The 14,863-nt window shown below is 45.5% G+C and overlaps 1 protein-coding gene across 1 annotated transcript in view; it reads right to left on the bottom strand.

The window, feature by feature from the left end:
* Window positions 1–213: 213 nt before the first annotated feature.
* The window catches only part of LOC122924823 (aquaporin-7-like), a 59,636-nt gene continuing 44,986 nt past the window's right edge, over window positions 214–14,863 (bottom strand). Inside the window, exons 5-6 of the mRNA XM_044276291.1 lie at window positions 12,293–12,510; window positions 214–1,246 (exon numbers count right to left, since the gene is read on the bottom strand). Coding sequence (XP_044132226.1) covers window positions 1,072–1,246; window positions 12,293–12,510 — 393 coding nt within the window. The 3' untranslated portion in view covers window positions 214–1,071. The remainder of the gene's footprint in view (window positions 1,247–12,292; window positions 12,511–14,863) is intronic.

The following is a 14,863-nucleotide window of genomic DNA, read 5'->3' as shown; positions in this document are numbered from 1 at the left end:
GCTCTGAAGTATATTACAGGATGTAACTCAGGATCAGTACAGGATAAGTAATGTAATGTATGTGCACAGTGACTGCACCTGCAGAATAGTGAGTGCAGCTCTGGAGTATAATACAGGAGGTAACTCAGGATCAGTACAGGATGAGTAATGTAATGTATGTACACAGTGACTGCACCAGCAGAATAGTGAGTGCAGCTCTGGAGTATAATACAGGATGTAACTCAGGATCAGTACAGGACAAGTAATATAATGTATGTACACAGTGACTCCACCAGCAGAATAGTGAGTGCAGCTCTGGAGTATAATACAGGATGTAACTCAGGATCAGGACAAGATAGATAATGTAAAGTATTTACAAAGTGTCTCAACTTTTTCCTCCGCCTAATCCCATATGTAAACTGGATGAAAGGGGACTGAATGTTGTCTACACTGTAATCAATAAAGGTGAATTACATATATATGAGAAGGAAATGCAGCACATGCCCCCCACACACAGGATCCCACCGCAATACAGTAATTACATTCTATTTTACACAGTTCATGATGTTACAGTTATATGTAGGTAAAAGTCAGTCTGATGCAAATAGTCCTCGGTATGGACTGTGCTCCATGCGTCTCCCCATCAATGAAACTGAAATAAACCATGGAGTGATAGTCGTCCTTTGTGACAAAAAGGGAGAATTTCCCTGCCGTTCCTCGTTGCAACTTTAAACAAAAGTCCCATTTGAGGCCAGTGCTTGAAAGAGAGAAGAGGCACTGAAAAGCATTTCCATGAGATGGACTCTCCAGTAAATAAAAGTCTCTGGTCAGAGATAATTCCACTTAACCATTCTTATTTCCGTTGGGTGACAACCCTGGCGGGAGCTGTAATGACGACCCTACTGGTTGTCACCCAGCTTTTCAAAAAAACTGAAAAAACTAATAATTAACGATGAATGTCCTAGGGAAATGCATTGAAAAACTTCCTTCAAGATGATTGTATTTACACAGTATGCACACTGCCTCCCTGTATTACAGTACGCCACATCGTCGCGGTATTAACGTCCTGTGGTCACAAGGTTAGGCCAGGGGTCACATATATTCAGTGGCCACCATCTCTGGATTCCCTTTCTCCATCTCACATAGCTTCTTCTCTTCCTCGTTGGGCTGAAGATGTAGTCCCACCAGCAGCTTATATAGGAAGGCTCCGGTCAGGCCACCCACCATGGGGGCCACAATTGGCACCCAGCACCAGTAATTCCCAGCCCTGGAAGACACGACAAGCATGATATGATTACATGATTCAGCCCGGACAGGGTTAACAATATAAATTTAGCTTGATTATTGCATAATTAAAAAGCTCTGCCACTTTTCACCATATTTTGCATTTCAGCTCCTCCTAACGTAACTCTCAATTAAAACCTGTCCAACCGACTCGCAAGTCTTGTAACAGTGCGTCATGGCTGTAAGAGGCGGATGGACTATCAGCCAGTCTGGAGGTGAAGAAGACTGTTTCTATTCACTGGCAGAAAGCAGAGCTCTTACAAAGGTATATTATAAAGCTGCTGAACTCTGTGTTAGGGCTCATGCACATGAGCGTATTTTGTTTCCATGTCTGTTCTGTTTCTGTTTCCATGTCTGTTCGCAAAAAAAAACCCAGAAATGCGTATGTCCGTTGCGCAAAGAAAATAGAACATGTCCGATTATTGTCCGCATTACAGACAAGGATAAGACTGTTCTATTAGGGGGCGGCTGTTCTGTTCCGCAAAATACGGAATGCACATGGACATCATCCGTATTTTATGCGGATCCGTGTTTTGCGGACCGCAGAATACATACGGTCGTGTGCATGAGCCCTCACACAGAGAATGAGGATGAAAAAAAACACAGGTCTGTCAAGTCCGACCTACAATAATCCTGTGTTGATCCAGAGGAAGGCAAAAAAGTCCTATCCGGCCCCAGTTCTAGCAATCAGCATAAGGCAAGGGCTAAATAGCAGACAAGTGTATGTCTGCAACCTTCTATAGCACTGGAGCTGTGCAGCTGTTTAAAGCATCTGTCAGCAGTTTTGTATGAAACATTTTGTATAAGACTGGCAGACCTGAAGTCATCTGTTTTAGTCCCACCGCAAGAAATTAAGTTTTTATATATGCAAATGAACCTCTTGGAGCAACAAGGGCGTTGCCGTTACACCTAGAGGCTCTGATCTCTCAGCAACTGCCACACCCTCTGCACTTTGAGTAACAGAGCCAGGCGGTGTAAATGTGATCACGCTTGGCCTTGACTTCTCCAACATGTTGTGCTGCACCACGCACTTCAGTGTCCGGCACTGGCGCAGTACAGGAAAGAGACTCGGCGTGCAGAAGAGAACTGAAGGAGATAAGCCTGTGCCAGATACTGAAGTGCACGGCGCAGCGCGAGACTGTAGGAGAAGTCAGGGCCAGGCGTGATCACATTTACACCGCCTGGCTCTGTTACTCAAAATGCAGAGTGCATAGCAGTTGCCGAGAGAGCAGAGCCTCTAGGTGTAATGGCAACGCCCCCGTTGCTCCAAGAGGTTCATTGCGTATAATAAAACATCATTTTTCTCAGCAATGGGGGCACAAATGAACATGGGACCAACACAGATGTTTTCAGCTGCTAAGCGCACATGTAACAGGTCAGCCAGTGTCATAGGTACAAAACTGCTGACAGATGCCCTTTAAAGCCTCATGCACACAACTGTATTTTGCATCTGTTTTAAATCCACATTTTTTGAGGATCGCATACAGACCCTTTTTTTTTATGGGTCCATCCTTGTGCTGTTCACATCCATATTTCCATTCTGCAAATTATAGAACATGTCATATTCTTGTCCATACTGCATATAAGAATAATCAGAGTCATGGAAGTGAGAAGAATGCAGAATGCACACAGAAGGTCTCCATATTTTGCGGACCCCAGTTTGAAGACCACAATACAGAGACGGTCGTGTGCATAAGGCCTTAGCAGGGGCGTTGCTAGGTTAAAACATTCGGGGCCTGGGCCCCTGATGTTTTGTCCCAGGCCCCGAATGCCCTGCCTGCCAGCTAGATACAACTGTATTGCCATACTCAGGACGGCAATACAATTGAATCTAATGCACTAGAAGAGCTGAAGGACCTGTGGTGACATCACAGGTCATGTGACCAGTAAAACAGGCAGTGGTTGAGAAGGACCTGCGATGATGTCACCATCATGTGACCATTGCAGGAGAGGACGGCAGTGAAGAGGAGAAGTCCTGGGGGAAGAAGCTGTGGTGAGGTCTGCTACATGAGGAGAGGGAAGTGAAGGGAGGGATGTTATTTACATGGGACTGTGTGTTGGAGGTGGCTGGGGAGGGGGTGATGTTATTTACATGGGACTGTATTTTGATGGTGGCTGTAGGAGGGATTGATGTTATTTACGTGGGACTGTATGTTAGAGGGAGTAATGTTTACATGGGACTGTATGTTGGAGGGGGCTGGGGGAGGGAGTGATGTTATTTACATGGGACTGTATGTTGATGGTGGCTGTGGGGGGAGTGATGTTATTTATATAGGACTGCATGTTGGAGGGGGCTGGGGCAGGGTGATGTTATTTACATGGGACTGTATGTTGAAGCCAAGCGGCTGTGGGAGGGGATGATGTTATCTACATAGGAATGTATGTTGATGGCGGTTGTGAGAGGGAGTGATGTTATTTAAATGGGACTGTATGTTGGAGGCGGCTGTGGAAGGAGTGATGTCATTTACATAGGACTGTATGTTGATGGCGGCTGTGGGAGGGAGTGATGTTATTTACATGGGACTGTATGTTGATGGCGGCTGTGGGAGGGAGTGATGTCATTTACATAGGACTGTATGTTGGAGGCGGCTGTGGGAGGGAGTGATGTTATTTACATGGAACTGAATGTTGAGAGGGTGATGTTTACATGGGATTGCATGTTGGCGGCGGCTGGGGAGGAGTGATATTATTTACATGGGACTGTATGTTGAAGGCGGCTGGGAAGGAAGTGATGTTATTTACATGGGACTGTAATTTGGAGGGGCTGTATATAGAACGGGATGTTATTTACATAGGACTGTATGTTGGAGGCGGCTGTGGGAGGGAGTGATGTTATTTACATGGAACTGAATGTTGAGGGGGCGATGTTTACATGGGATTGCATGTTGGAGGCGGCTGGGGAGGGATGATATTATTTACATGGGACTGTATGTTGAAGGCGGCTGGGAAGGAAGTGATGTTATTTACATGGGACTATATATTGGAGGGGGCTGGAGCAATGGTGTGATGTTATTTACATGAGACTCTATGGCGGAGGGAGGGAAATAGTGTTATTTACATGGGACTGTATATTGGAGTGGCTGGAGGGAGGAGAGTGATGTTATACATGGGACTGTATTTTGGAGGGGGCAGGAGAGATGCTGTGATGTTATTTACATGGGACTGTATTGTGGAGGGAGGAATATAACTACAGGGGGCATTATAAATACTGGGGGCACTTCAGGGAGAGCATTATAACAGTAGGGGGCAGTATAATTACTGGAGGTACTGTAGGGGTATTATAAATCCAGGGGACATTATAGGCGTTCTTATTACTACTGGGGGCTCCATAGGAGGGACTTATAGATCTGTCTTATTTCTACTAAGAGCATTATGGGGGCCTTATTACTACTGAGGGGTCTGTAGAGCGCTTTATTACCACTGGGGCAACTATAGGGGGCCTTATTTCCTCTGGGGGCTCTGTGAGGGTATTATTAATACTGGAGGGGGCAGTATTACTAATGGGGGCATTCTTGGGGAGCATTACCTCTGTTGGGAGCACTGTAGGAGGCAGTATTACTAATGAGGGCATTCTAGAAGGGAATTATTATTGGTGGGACTATGAGGAGCACTATTACTATGGGGGGCACTAATTTTTCTTCAGGATAGTATTTGGGGTATTGGTGAGCACAGCGAGCAGGAGGATAACACTGTGGTGGCTCTAGGTTGGGGGATGATGATAAAAATGTGAGGAAGCGAAGATGTCCGTGTGTCACACTCTGCAGAGACGAGGCGCGGCTGAAAGAAGTGTCCGGACCGAATGGAGAAGATGATGACAGAGAAGATCTACATCCGAGGAGTTGTTACCTGGGAGGTCCTGGATATGACAAGTATGTGCTGCTGTATAGCAAGTACAGGAAAATATGGTGTGCGGGGGGAGGGTCAACTTAGAGAACTGGGCCATATTCATTGGGGCTTGGGCCCTGAATCTTTTAAGACCCTAGCAACGCCCCTGGGGCTTAGACTGTGTTTTCAGGCTGGGAACTCATGCAGTTAAGCTTTGCAACACCTACTAGAAATGTCGCAACTGAGCCACGGTCATATAGAACTTACGGTACATTGAAGTGTATGGCGGCACAGGGCAACTTGTGACATGCAACCAAAAAACTGTCAGGTTTGGATTTTTGGTGATTGGAGTGTCACAATGTGAAACCATTTACAGTGATCATAGGCAATGCCCCAGTTTTCAGGTTGTGCAATAGTGACTCATCTCGAAGTGATACTGCAGCTTTCAGTCAGACAGGATTTAAAAGTAAGGGTGGATTCAGAAGAACACTGCCAAATGCCGGCCGGAAGGAATATTGGAGATGGATGGAGCATGTTCAGATTTTCTTGCCATGGACCGAAGGTCTACTCATGTAAATGTGCCCATTCACTATAATGGATAAGGGTAGGTTCACACAGAGTTTTTTGGAGGAGGTTTTGAGGCAGATTTTCCTGCAGGTTTTTCAGCCAAAGCCAGAAGTGGATCCAGCTGTATAAGTCCTTGCTTTATATTTCCATTTCCTTTTTAATCCATTTCTGGCTTTGGCTGAAAAACCTGCCTCAAAACCTCCAAAAAACTCAGTGTGAACCTACCTTTAGTGTTCAGTCTGGCTGCTCCACGATTTAAAGTCAGACGGGACCCAGACTTAAAAATCATTCATCTGCATTTACTCCAAAGTTGACGATCCACTAGATGTATATCAGCCGAAACTGCCAATTTGGGCAGGACCGCCTATAGTGCTTAGTGGTGTCCAGACTCTGTCTAACTGCAAGATCGGGCTGTTTGATTTCACCATGCCTAATCTTTTTGTTCTTGTGATAATACCGTACCACTAGAGGTGTCTTACTCCTCTCTCCCATTCAGAAAACAGTCAAGCATGCATAGTGTGTTCATGGCAAGTTCACAGTGAGCTCTTAAAATACAAAGCAAATCAAGAAAATAATCAGGTACCTCTAGTAGTCACCTACAACCCAAGTCTGGAAATTCTAAGAAGGGTTGCTCGGAGACTAAATCCAATGCTACAAAAAGATGGCCGTTTGAAATCCATATTTCTGGACCCCAACTCCTGTCAGAAGCTCACTGTCCTCTCCAACAACAACAGGAACATTCCCATGAAAACAGACCAGATGTAAGACCTGTCCATACATAATGACCACGAACAAGGTGCAGGTCCCAAATACAGATCAGGACTTCAAGATCCCAGGTACGTTCCCCAGCACCACGTCAAACGTGGCCTATTTGATTGTAAGTACAAAATGTCCTGCTGGAAATCTCTATGTCGGTGAAACTGGCCAAAAACTAAGATCAAGAAGGAACTCTCATCACCACACAATAAAAGAAGAAAGGTAAGATCTGCCCGTACCTAAACACTTTTGCAACCATGACCAAAACATTACAGTCATGAAAGTATTGATATTAAAGGGGAATTTCAAGACACAGAGGGACAGGAGAATATGGGAATACAAGTTCATGATAACCTTTGACACACTCAGATCAGGAATGAATGTGCAGCGTCCCACATATGTGTTTTAGGCCTCATGCACACCACCGTATTTTGTTTCTGTGTCCGTTCCGTTTTTTTTGCAGATAGGATGCGGACACCGTGTGCTATCCACATCAGTATGTCCGTTCTGTTGCTCCGCCAAAAAAATAGTGCATATCCTATTTTTTTCTAGTTTGCGGACAAGGATAGGCATTATTACAATGGATCCGCCAAAAAGACGGATGCCATACGGAACGTCATCCGTTTTGTTGGGGGATCTGCAATTTGCGGACCCAAAACACATACAGTTGTGTGCATGTAGCCTAAAAGGGACAATTTAAATATCTGTTTATTATCAATGTATGGTATTTCCTATTATCAGGCTGGCATTGTCATTGCACCCATTCGCCCCTAGGTGGTGCTGGCACCACTCATTTATATAGCTTGGGGTGTGTCTAGCTCAGGGGCATTCCAGTGTAGTATATTGTAGTGAGAGAGGAAAGCAAGTGTTTGCAGGGTGAGAAACAATGTAGTTACAATTTCTTTCCTCTGGGACCTGATCCCTCCTGAAGAGGACAAACTAAGAGTAGTTACAGCAGCTTTGCACTGGACAGTAAGTCTATGTCTAAATATGAAGCAAGCCTAGTGAAGGTTAGAGCTGAGTCTGGCCTATGGACTTCACAAGCATAAGTGACCAAGAGTAACTTTCCAAGTTCCTGGACACAGCCGGATGACCAAGGCGCCAAGTTGTCCTTATTCCCTAGAAGCCTTCTGGGATATAGTGAACCTGAATACTTCAGGAGAGCATCCTGCAAATAATGTTGCAGAGAGTTTGCCTGCCACGAGGGAGAAACGCCCTTATTGGAAAGCTCAAGATAAGTAGAAAACTGTATATTTAGTACCTGAGTGCTATGGAAAGTGGACTTAAAGTAAATCTAATTATTCTTCGCCTGTAAAGCTAAAGTACTAGAGAACTCCCTAACTGGCAATTGCCTAAACCTGATAAAAGGAATACTACTGAACCTATTTCTGAGTCATCACTCAAGCCATACAAATGTACTGACTACCTGACGACAATTGATTCAGTAAATGTTCAACTGTTTGATTACAACCGACTCCTCATCATTTCTACTACTACACTCAACATTTGCACCTTACGGTGCTGGCGTCACGGACACAGGGGCCCAGCCACCAAAGCACCTTAAACACCTATAGCATCAAGGGCACCTCCACTTCTATCTGGCTGGTGTTCCCTGCAATAGAGAGTGCCCCGGAGAATTTAGTGCCGTCTTCCCCATCACTGTACGCCGGCCCAGGGAGGCTCTGCTAACCGTGAGTAAATAAACTACTACCCCCATCGGACCACCATACCTTCAAGTGTTGCCCCTGCGGCCTGGTCGTTACAAATGTGTCTCATGGATTTATGTCCGTCTATATCTCTTAAGGAATGTGGCCCTCAGATCTCTTGGGTTCATTGCATTCATGGACAGAACATCAATTTGAAGACAATAAAACGTTCACACTTCTTGTCTATAATTGCTCCAACAATTTACTGTTACAACTATTTGTTTCCTCCTCCATCATACTGATCTGCTTTATTCCTATGTACTTTGATGTATAAATATGTGAATCTTCAGACACTGTAAGAGACGCCTGATGAAAAGGCCCATGTAGCCTCGAAAGCTCACAATTGTGTCATCATCTTTTCAGTTAGCCATTAAAAAGTATCAACCACTGTGGAACCTCAATCTTTTTTCATCTTGTGTATTCTTGTTTAGTGATGGCCAGTTCGCCGTGTTCGCCCCCCAAACACATGCGGGCTGCCATCTTAACTCCCAAGTCCGGCGATGCACAGGTAAGCCCTTACCTGTGCCTGTGCCGCGAGCCGGTCTGAAATCAAATGCGGTCACCGGGAGCAGGCAGTTCTGAGAACAGCCGCCGGGGGCCTTCATTGGGCTGTTCTCAGAACTGCCTGCTCCCGGTGACCGCATTTGTTTCAGACAGTCTCGCGGCACAGGCACAGGTAAGGGCTTACCTGTGCATCGCTGGGCTTGTGAGTTAAGATGGCAGCCCGCATGTGTTGACGGGCGAACTCGGCGAACTGGCCATCACTGATCACGTTGTATTGATCTTCATACATTTCTATGCCCCCCCTTCAGTCCTACCTCTCCATGTTAATAGTCTGCAAATCTGAAGTCAGAATCCCAAAAATGAATCACCTGATAGGATATTTGCCGCAAATATTTTTGGCCTCCAGTCTTCCTAGGTTGCAGCGATATCTCTGTGCATACGCCTCTACTATCAGACGCGCCTTATCTCAGTCTGATTTCATGTAGGATCGTATAAGACTCGATTATAGCTCCTTAAAGTAAATCTATGTCAACCCTTCTCTAGTAAATGGAAACACAATATTTTGCTGGCAGAGTCTAATCATACATGTCTGATAACGCAGGCGTGACCACAGATTCATGGGACCACGCATCGTGCAGGCGCCGCTGCTCCTTATCCTTCGGCCGTGTGTCAGCTGTGTAATATCTGTCATGGCGTGAACTCAGGTAATTGTTATTAACTACCCAATAAACACAATGCAAAGTCATGATTTACTAAGGGGAACTTTAGCCAGGCAGTGTTATCACGGTGCTCCAATATGTTCTTATGTTACTATTTTGTCATTAATTGTATGATATTATACTGTGTTATATGGCTGAAAGGGATTGTGTCAACAGAAAATAACCTATGGTTAAAATAAAGTTTTTTATGTTCAGTACAATCTTAAAGGAATTTTTGATGACTTTTTATTTTAACTTTTCATGTCACTATAGGTGAAAATCCCAAAATCTTGCCGTTTTCACAGCACTTCCAGTTCTGCAAAGTTCACTTCTCAGCAGTCATCTCATGATCATCACGTACGGGTTCTGGTGGAATTCCGTTATGGATTCCGTTATCATGGAATATAACGGAATTTAAGAGGCGTTCCAGTTTTGATCCATCATAATAGAAGTCTATGGGCAGCATAACGGATCCATTATGCTTGACCATGCCTCTTAAAGGCTTCCGTTTTGCATTCTGCCATAGAATTCTGTTATATTCCGTGATAACAAAATCCATAATGGAATTCCACCAGAACCCGAACCCGAACCCTGAAAACGTTGGGATAGCTCTTCCCTAATCATCAAACCTATCACCTGTTTTTAAATTACCGCATCCACCATTGACAGTAGGTGATGATCAGAGCTCAGCTACTCCCCCTCCCTGCACAATGACCTCACAGAGCATGCCCACAGCGCTGTCTCATAGAGGTTAATGAATGCTGTTAACACTAGGTCAGGCAAGATAAAAATCTGCCAGAAGATAAAAAAAAATGAACAAAAAAAATCATATTGACCAGTAATTAAAAAATCTATGTGACAGATTCCTTTAATGAAACATGTTGCAGTACAGATTGAGAAAGGGTTGGTATATGACACCATGAGCCCCAAGTGCTGCTGGTAGCAGGGCCGTTTGGTCACGAGAGCAGGGTCGATAAACTAGGTGAGGCGATAGGGCTGAAATGAGCAGCAATTTTTTTTTTGCATTTTTAAAAGGTCTGCGAAAAGCCGGATCCATTTTGCTGGAACACTTAATGCCGGATCCGGCACTAATACACTTCAATGTAAATGAATGCCAGATCCGAATGCAAGTGTTCAGTATTTTTTTGGCCGGAGATAAAACTGCAGCATGCTACGGTATTTTCTCCGTCCAAAAACGTAAAAGGGACTAAACTGATGCATTCTGAACAGATTGCTCTCCATTCAGAATGCATGGGGATAAAACTGATCAGGTTTTTTTTTCCGGCATAGAGCCCCTGTGACGGAACTCTATGCCGGAAAACAAAAACGTACCCTTAGGCCTCTTTCACACGGGCGTTGCGGGAAAATGTGCGGGTGCGTTGCGGGAACACCCGCGATTTTTCCGTGCGAGTGCAAAACATTGTAATGCGTTTTGCACTCACGTGAGAAAAACCACGCATGTTTGGTACCCAAACCCGAACTTCTTCACAGAAGTTCGGGCTTGGGATCGGTGTTCTGTAGATTGCATTATTTCCCCTTATAACATGGTTATAAGGGAAAATAATAGCATTCTGAATACAGAATGCATAGTACAATAGCGCTGGAGGGGTTAAAAAAAATAAAAAACTATTTAACTCACCTTAGTCCACTTGATCGCGCTGCCCGGCATCTCGTCTGTCTCCTTTGCTGAACAGGACCTGTGGTGACGTCACTTCGGTCATCACATGTTCCATCACATGATCCATCACCATGGTAAAAAGATCATGTGATGGAACATGTGATGACTGGAGTGACATCACCACAGGTCCTGTTCAGCAAAGGAGACAGGCGAGATGCCGGGCAGCGCGATCAAATGGACTAAGGTGAGTTAAATTTTATTTATTTATTTTTTAACCCCTCCAGCGCTATTTTACTATGCATTCTATATTCAGAATGCTATTATTTTCCCTTATAACCATGTTATAAGGGAAAATAATAATGATCGGGTCTCCATCCCGATCGTCTCCTAGCAACCGTGCGTGAAAATCGCACCGCATCCGCACTTGCTTGCGATTTTCACGCAACCCCATTCATTTCTATGGGGCCTGCGTTTACGTGAAAAACGCACAAAATAGAGCATGCTGCGTGAAAATCGCCGCTCATGTGAACAGCCCCATAGAAATGAATGGGTCGGGATTCAGTGCGGGTGCAATGCGTTCACCTCACGCATCGCATCCGCGCGGAATACTCGCCCGTGTGAAAGGGGCCTTAAAGAGAAAAAAAAAAACACTGTTTTGTTTCTACAGCTCCTGTGCACCCCTGTGTGCCCCCTAATGCTTATGAATATACATTTGGTAGTTTAGCAAGAACCATGGTTGGCAATTGGGCTTTGCAGTTTGTTGATTGTCTGTTACTATTGAACTATATCGCTCGGCATGGGAGCTGTAAACACAAAACGAGACTACATGCAGAACGGCTTCTTTAGTCATTTTAGATGCACTGGAGCTTTAAAAAATGGTTGTTAAGGTGGACCTTCCCTTTAATGGCTGTAATTTGTGTAGATCACTGTGGAGATTTACACCTAAGTGTAATACAGGTGCAGTTCTGAGCCGGATCCTGGCCTGACCACGGCACCAACAGCATTTATTTAAAGGGATTGTCCAGGAATAGAAACACATGCCTGCTTTATTCCCCCCCAAAAAAACAGCCCTACACCTGTCCATGGGTGGTATCTGTTATTGCCGCTCAGCTCCATTAAAGTGAATGGGGGCGAGCTGTAATACTACAACCAACCTGTGGATAGGTGTGGTGCAGACATTTTTTCCTAGTCCTGGATAACCCCTTTAAATCCTATGTGATTCAAATTGTGGGTATAAAAGCTCTGCTCTTGCTAGCATTCATATGCTGAGGATGGACATTCATAGGTGTAGCAGAGCTGAGTTGTTTTTGGGCACTGCTACATCTATTACCAAACAACAGTAGCTTAGATTTTACCTGAACACTTCTACTCCCCATCCGGCAGCTGCAGTGAAGAGACGTGGCCCCAAATCCCTGGCGGGGTTGATAGCATATCCCGAATTCATGCCCATAGACATCCCAACCACTGTAACCAGGAGACCGACAACCACAGATTGTGTCCCATCCAGAGCGCCAAAGTTTTTCTTATCATTTATGGCCAGGATACAGAGCAGCAGGGCTCCTGTGCCAATCACCTGCAAACACAACAGTTAGAAGATTACCGACCCCCTGACAATACTAATCTACAATCCACTCACATCCAGAGCCTCATTCAAAGTTCTCCTGTTGCCTCTCAGGCTGCACAATCTGACCTCTGCCCCTGCTAATTCATGGCAGTCTCAGCATAAATTTTAGGAAGGGGGAAAACCTTATTAAACAGAACTAGAGGATTTCAAGTGGCAAATAAGAATGTGCCCTCGGCTCTGGATGTGGCTGGTAGTGTACACTAGATGGAGAAAAGTACTGGGACACACCTCTATATTCAGTCCCATTGGCACAGGTGTATAAAATCCAGCCTCTAGCCGCGCACCCTGCCTTTACAAACACTTGTGAAAGAATGGCTCATTGTAAAGAGCTGATTGAAATCCAGCGTAGTCCTGTAAAAAAGTTCATGAAATTCCGTCCCTCCTAGATTTCCCACCATCAACTATCAATGATATTATTTTAAAGTAGAAATGTTTAGGAACCAGAACAACTCAGCCATGAAGTGGAGACCGTGTAAAGTTACAGAGCGGCGTCACCAAGTGCTTAGGAGCATAATGCGTAAAAGTCACCAACGCTCTGCTGACTCCATAATTGCAAAGTCCATGCATCCTCTGGAATTCACATCAGCAAACTGTGCTGTGCCAGCAGCTTCATGGCACGGGTTTCCTTTGGCCGAGCAGGTGCATGCAAGCCTTACATCACCAAGCACAATGCCAAGTGTCTGAACTCTGGACTAGTGGAAATGTGTTCTGTGCTGTGATGAATCATGATCCTATATCTGTTGGTCTGATGGATGAGTCTGGGTTTGGTGAATGCCAGAGGAGGGATAATGCTATGGGGGTGTTCTTACAGGGTCGGTCTAGGCCTTTTAGTTCCAGTGAAGGAGGTCTTAATGTTTTAGCATACTAGGACATTTTGGATAATTGTATGCTTCCACTTTTGTGGGAGCAGTTTGGGAATGTCCCTTTTCTGGAACGTGCAAAGCAAAGTCTATAAAGGCATGGTTGTGTGAGTTTGGTGTTGAAGACCTTGTCTGTTTGCACAGAGCCCTGACCTCAACCGCCACCAACACCTTTGAGATGAAGACAGAGACTGAGAGCCAGGTCCTCTCCTCCAACATCAGTGCCTGACCTCACAAATGCTCTTCAGGATGAATGGTCATAAATCCCCACAGACTTCCTCCAAAATCTTGTAGAAAGCGTTTCCAGAGGAGCGAAAACATTTTTTGCTGCAAAAGGGAGGGGGCAGTGGTGGATTACAATAGGGACGTTCGGGTCGGCAGCCCCGGGCTCAGCACCGCTGGGGGGCCCAACGCCTACCCGAATGCCCACATACTGCGGCAGGGGCACGGGAGCGCATAGCTCCCTGTCCCATCGCCGATCACCGCCATAGTAGGCCTGAGGCCTATGCGGTAGTGACATCAAGTACATCGAGGGAAGGCGAATGTGAAGGCTGTGTGGGGCCAAATTATTATGTGAGGGACTATTATGTGGGGGCAAATTACTATGTGGGGGCAGTGTGGGGGCAAATTACTATATGGGGCAGTGTGGGGGCAAATTACTATATGTGGGCAGTGTGGGGGAAATTACTATATGTGGGCAGTGTGGGGGAAATTACTATGCGGGGGCAGTGTGGGGGCAAATTACTACGTGGGGGCAAATTAATATGTGGGAGCAGTGTGGGGGCAAATTACTATGTGGGGGCAAATTACTATGTGGGGGGCAGTGTGGGGGCAAATTACTATGTGGGGGGGCAGTGTGGGGGCAAATTACTATGTGGGGGCAGTGTGGGGGCAAATTACTATGTGGGGGCAAATTACTACGTGGGGGCAAATTACTATGTGGGGGCAGTGTGGGGGCAAATTACTATGTGGGGGCAGTGTGGGGGCAAATTACTATGTGGGGGGGCAGTGTGGGGGCAAATTACTGTGTGGGGGCAAATTACTATGTGGGGGCAAATTACTATGTGGGGGGCAGTGTGGGGGCAAATTACTATGTGGGGGGCAGTGTGGGGGAAACTATTGTGTGGGGTAAATTGCTATGTGAGGACAGCGTTGGGGAATTGCTATGTGGGGGAAAATTACTATATTGGGCAGTGTGGGGGAAATTACTATGTAAAGGAAATTACTGTGTGGGGGCAAACTACTATATGCGGGCAATTTGGGGGAAATTACTATTGGGGGATTACTATGTGGGGGCAGTGTGGTGGAAATTACTATATGGGGTGCTGCTATTGGGGAGGCACTGTAGGGGCAATTCTATTATTTTTGGGGACACTATACAGGGATTATTGCCTGGAGCACAATAGAGGGTGGTATTATTACTGGGGGTCTCTAGGGGACAT

This window comes from Bufo gargarizans, chromosome 1 (genome assembly GCF_014858855.1).
Source record: "Bufo gargarizans isolate SCDJY-AF-19 chromosome 1, ASM1485885v1, whole genome shotgun sequence".
Lineage (NCBI taxonomy): Eukaryota > Metazoa > Chordata > Amphibia > Anura > Bufonidae > Bufo > Bufo gargarizans.
The sequence above is the reverse complement of the archived record's forward strand: the minus strand, read 5'-3'. Positions and strand labels throughout refer to the sequence as shown.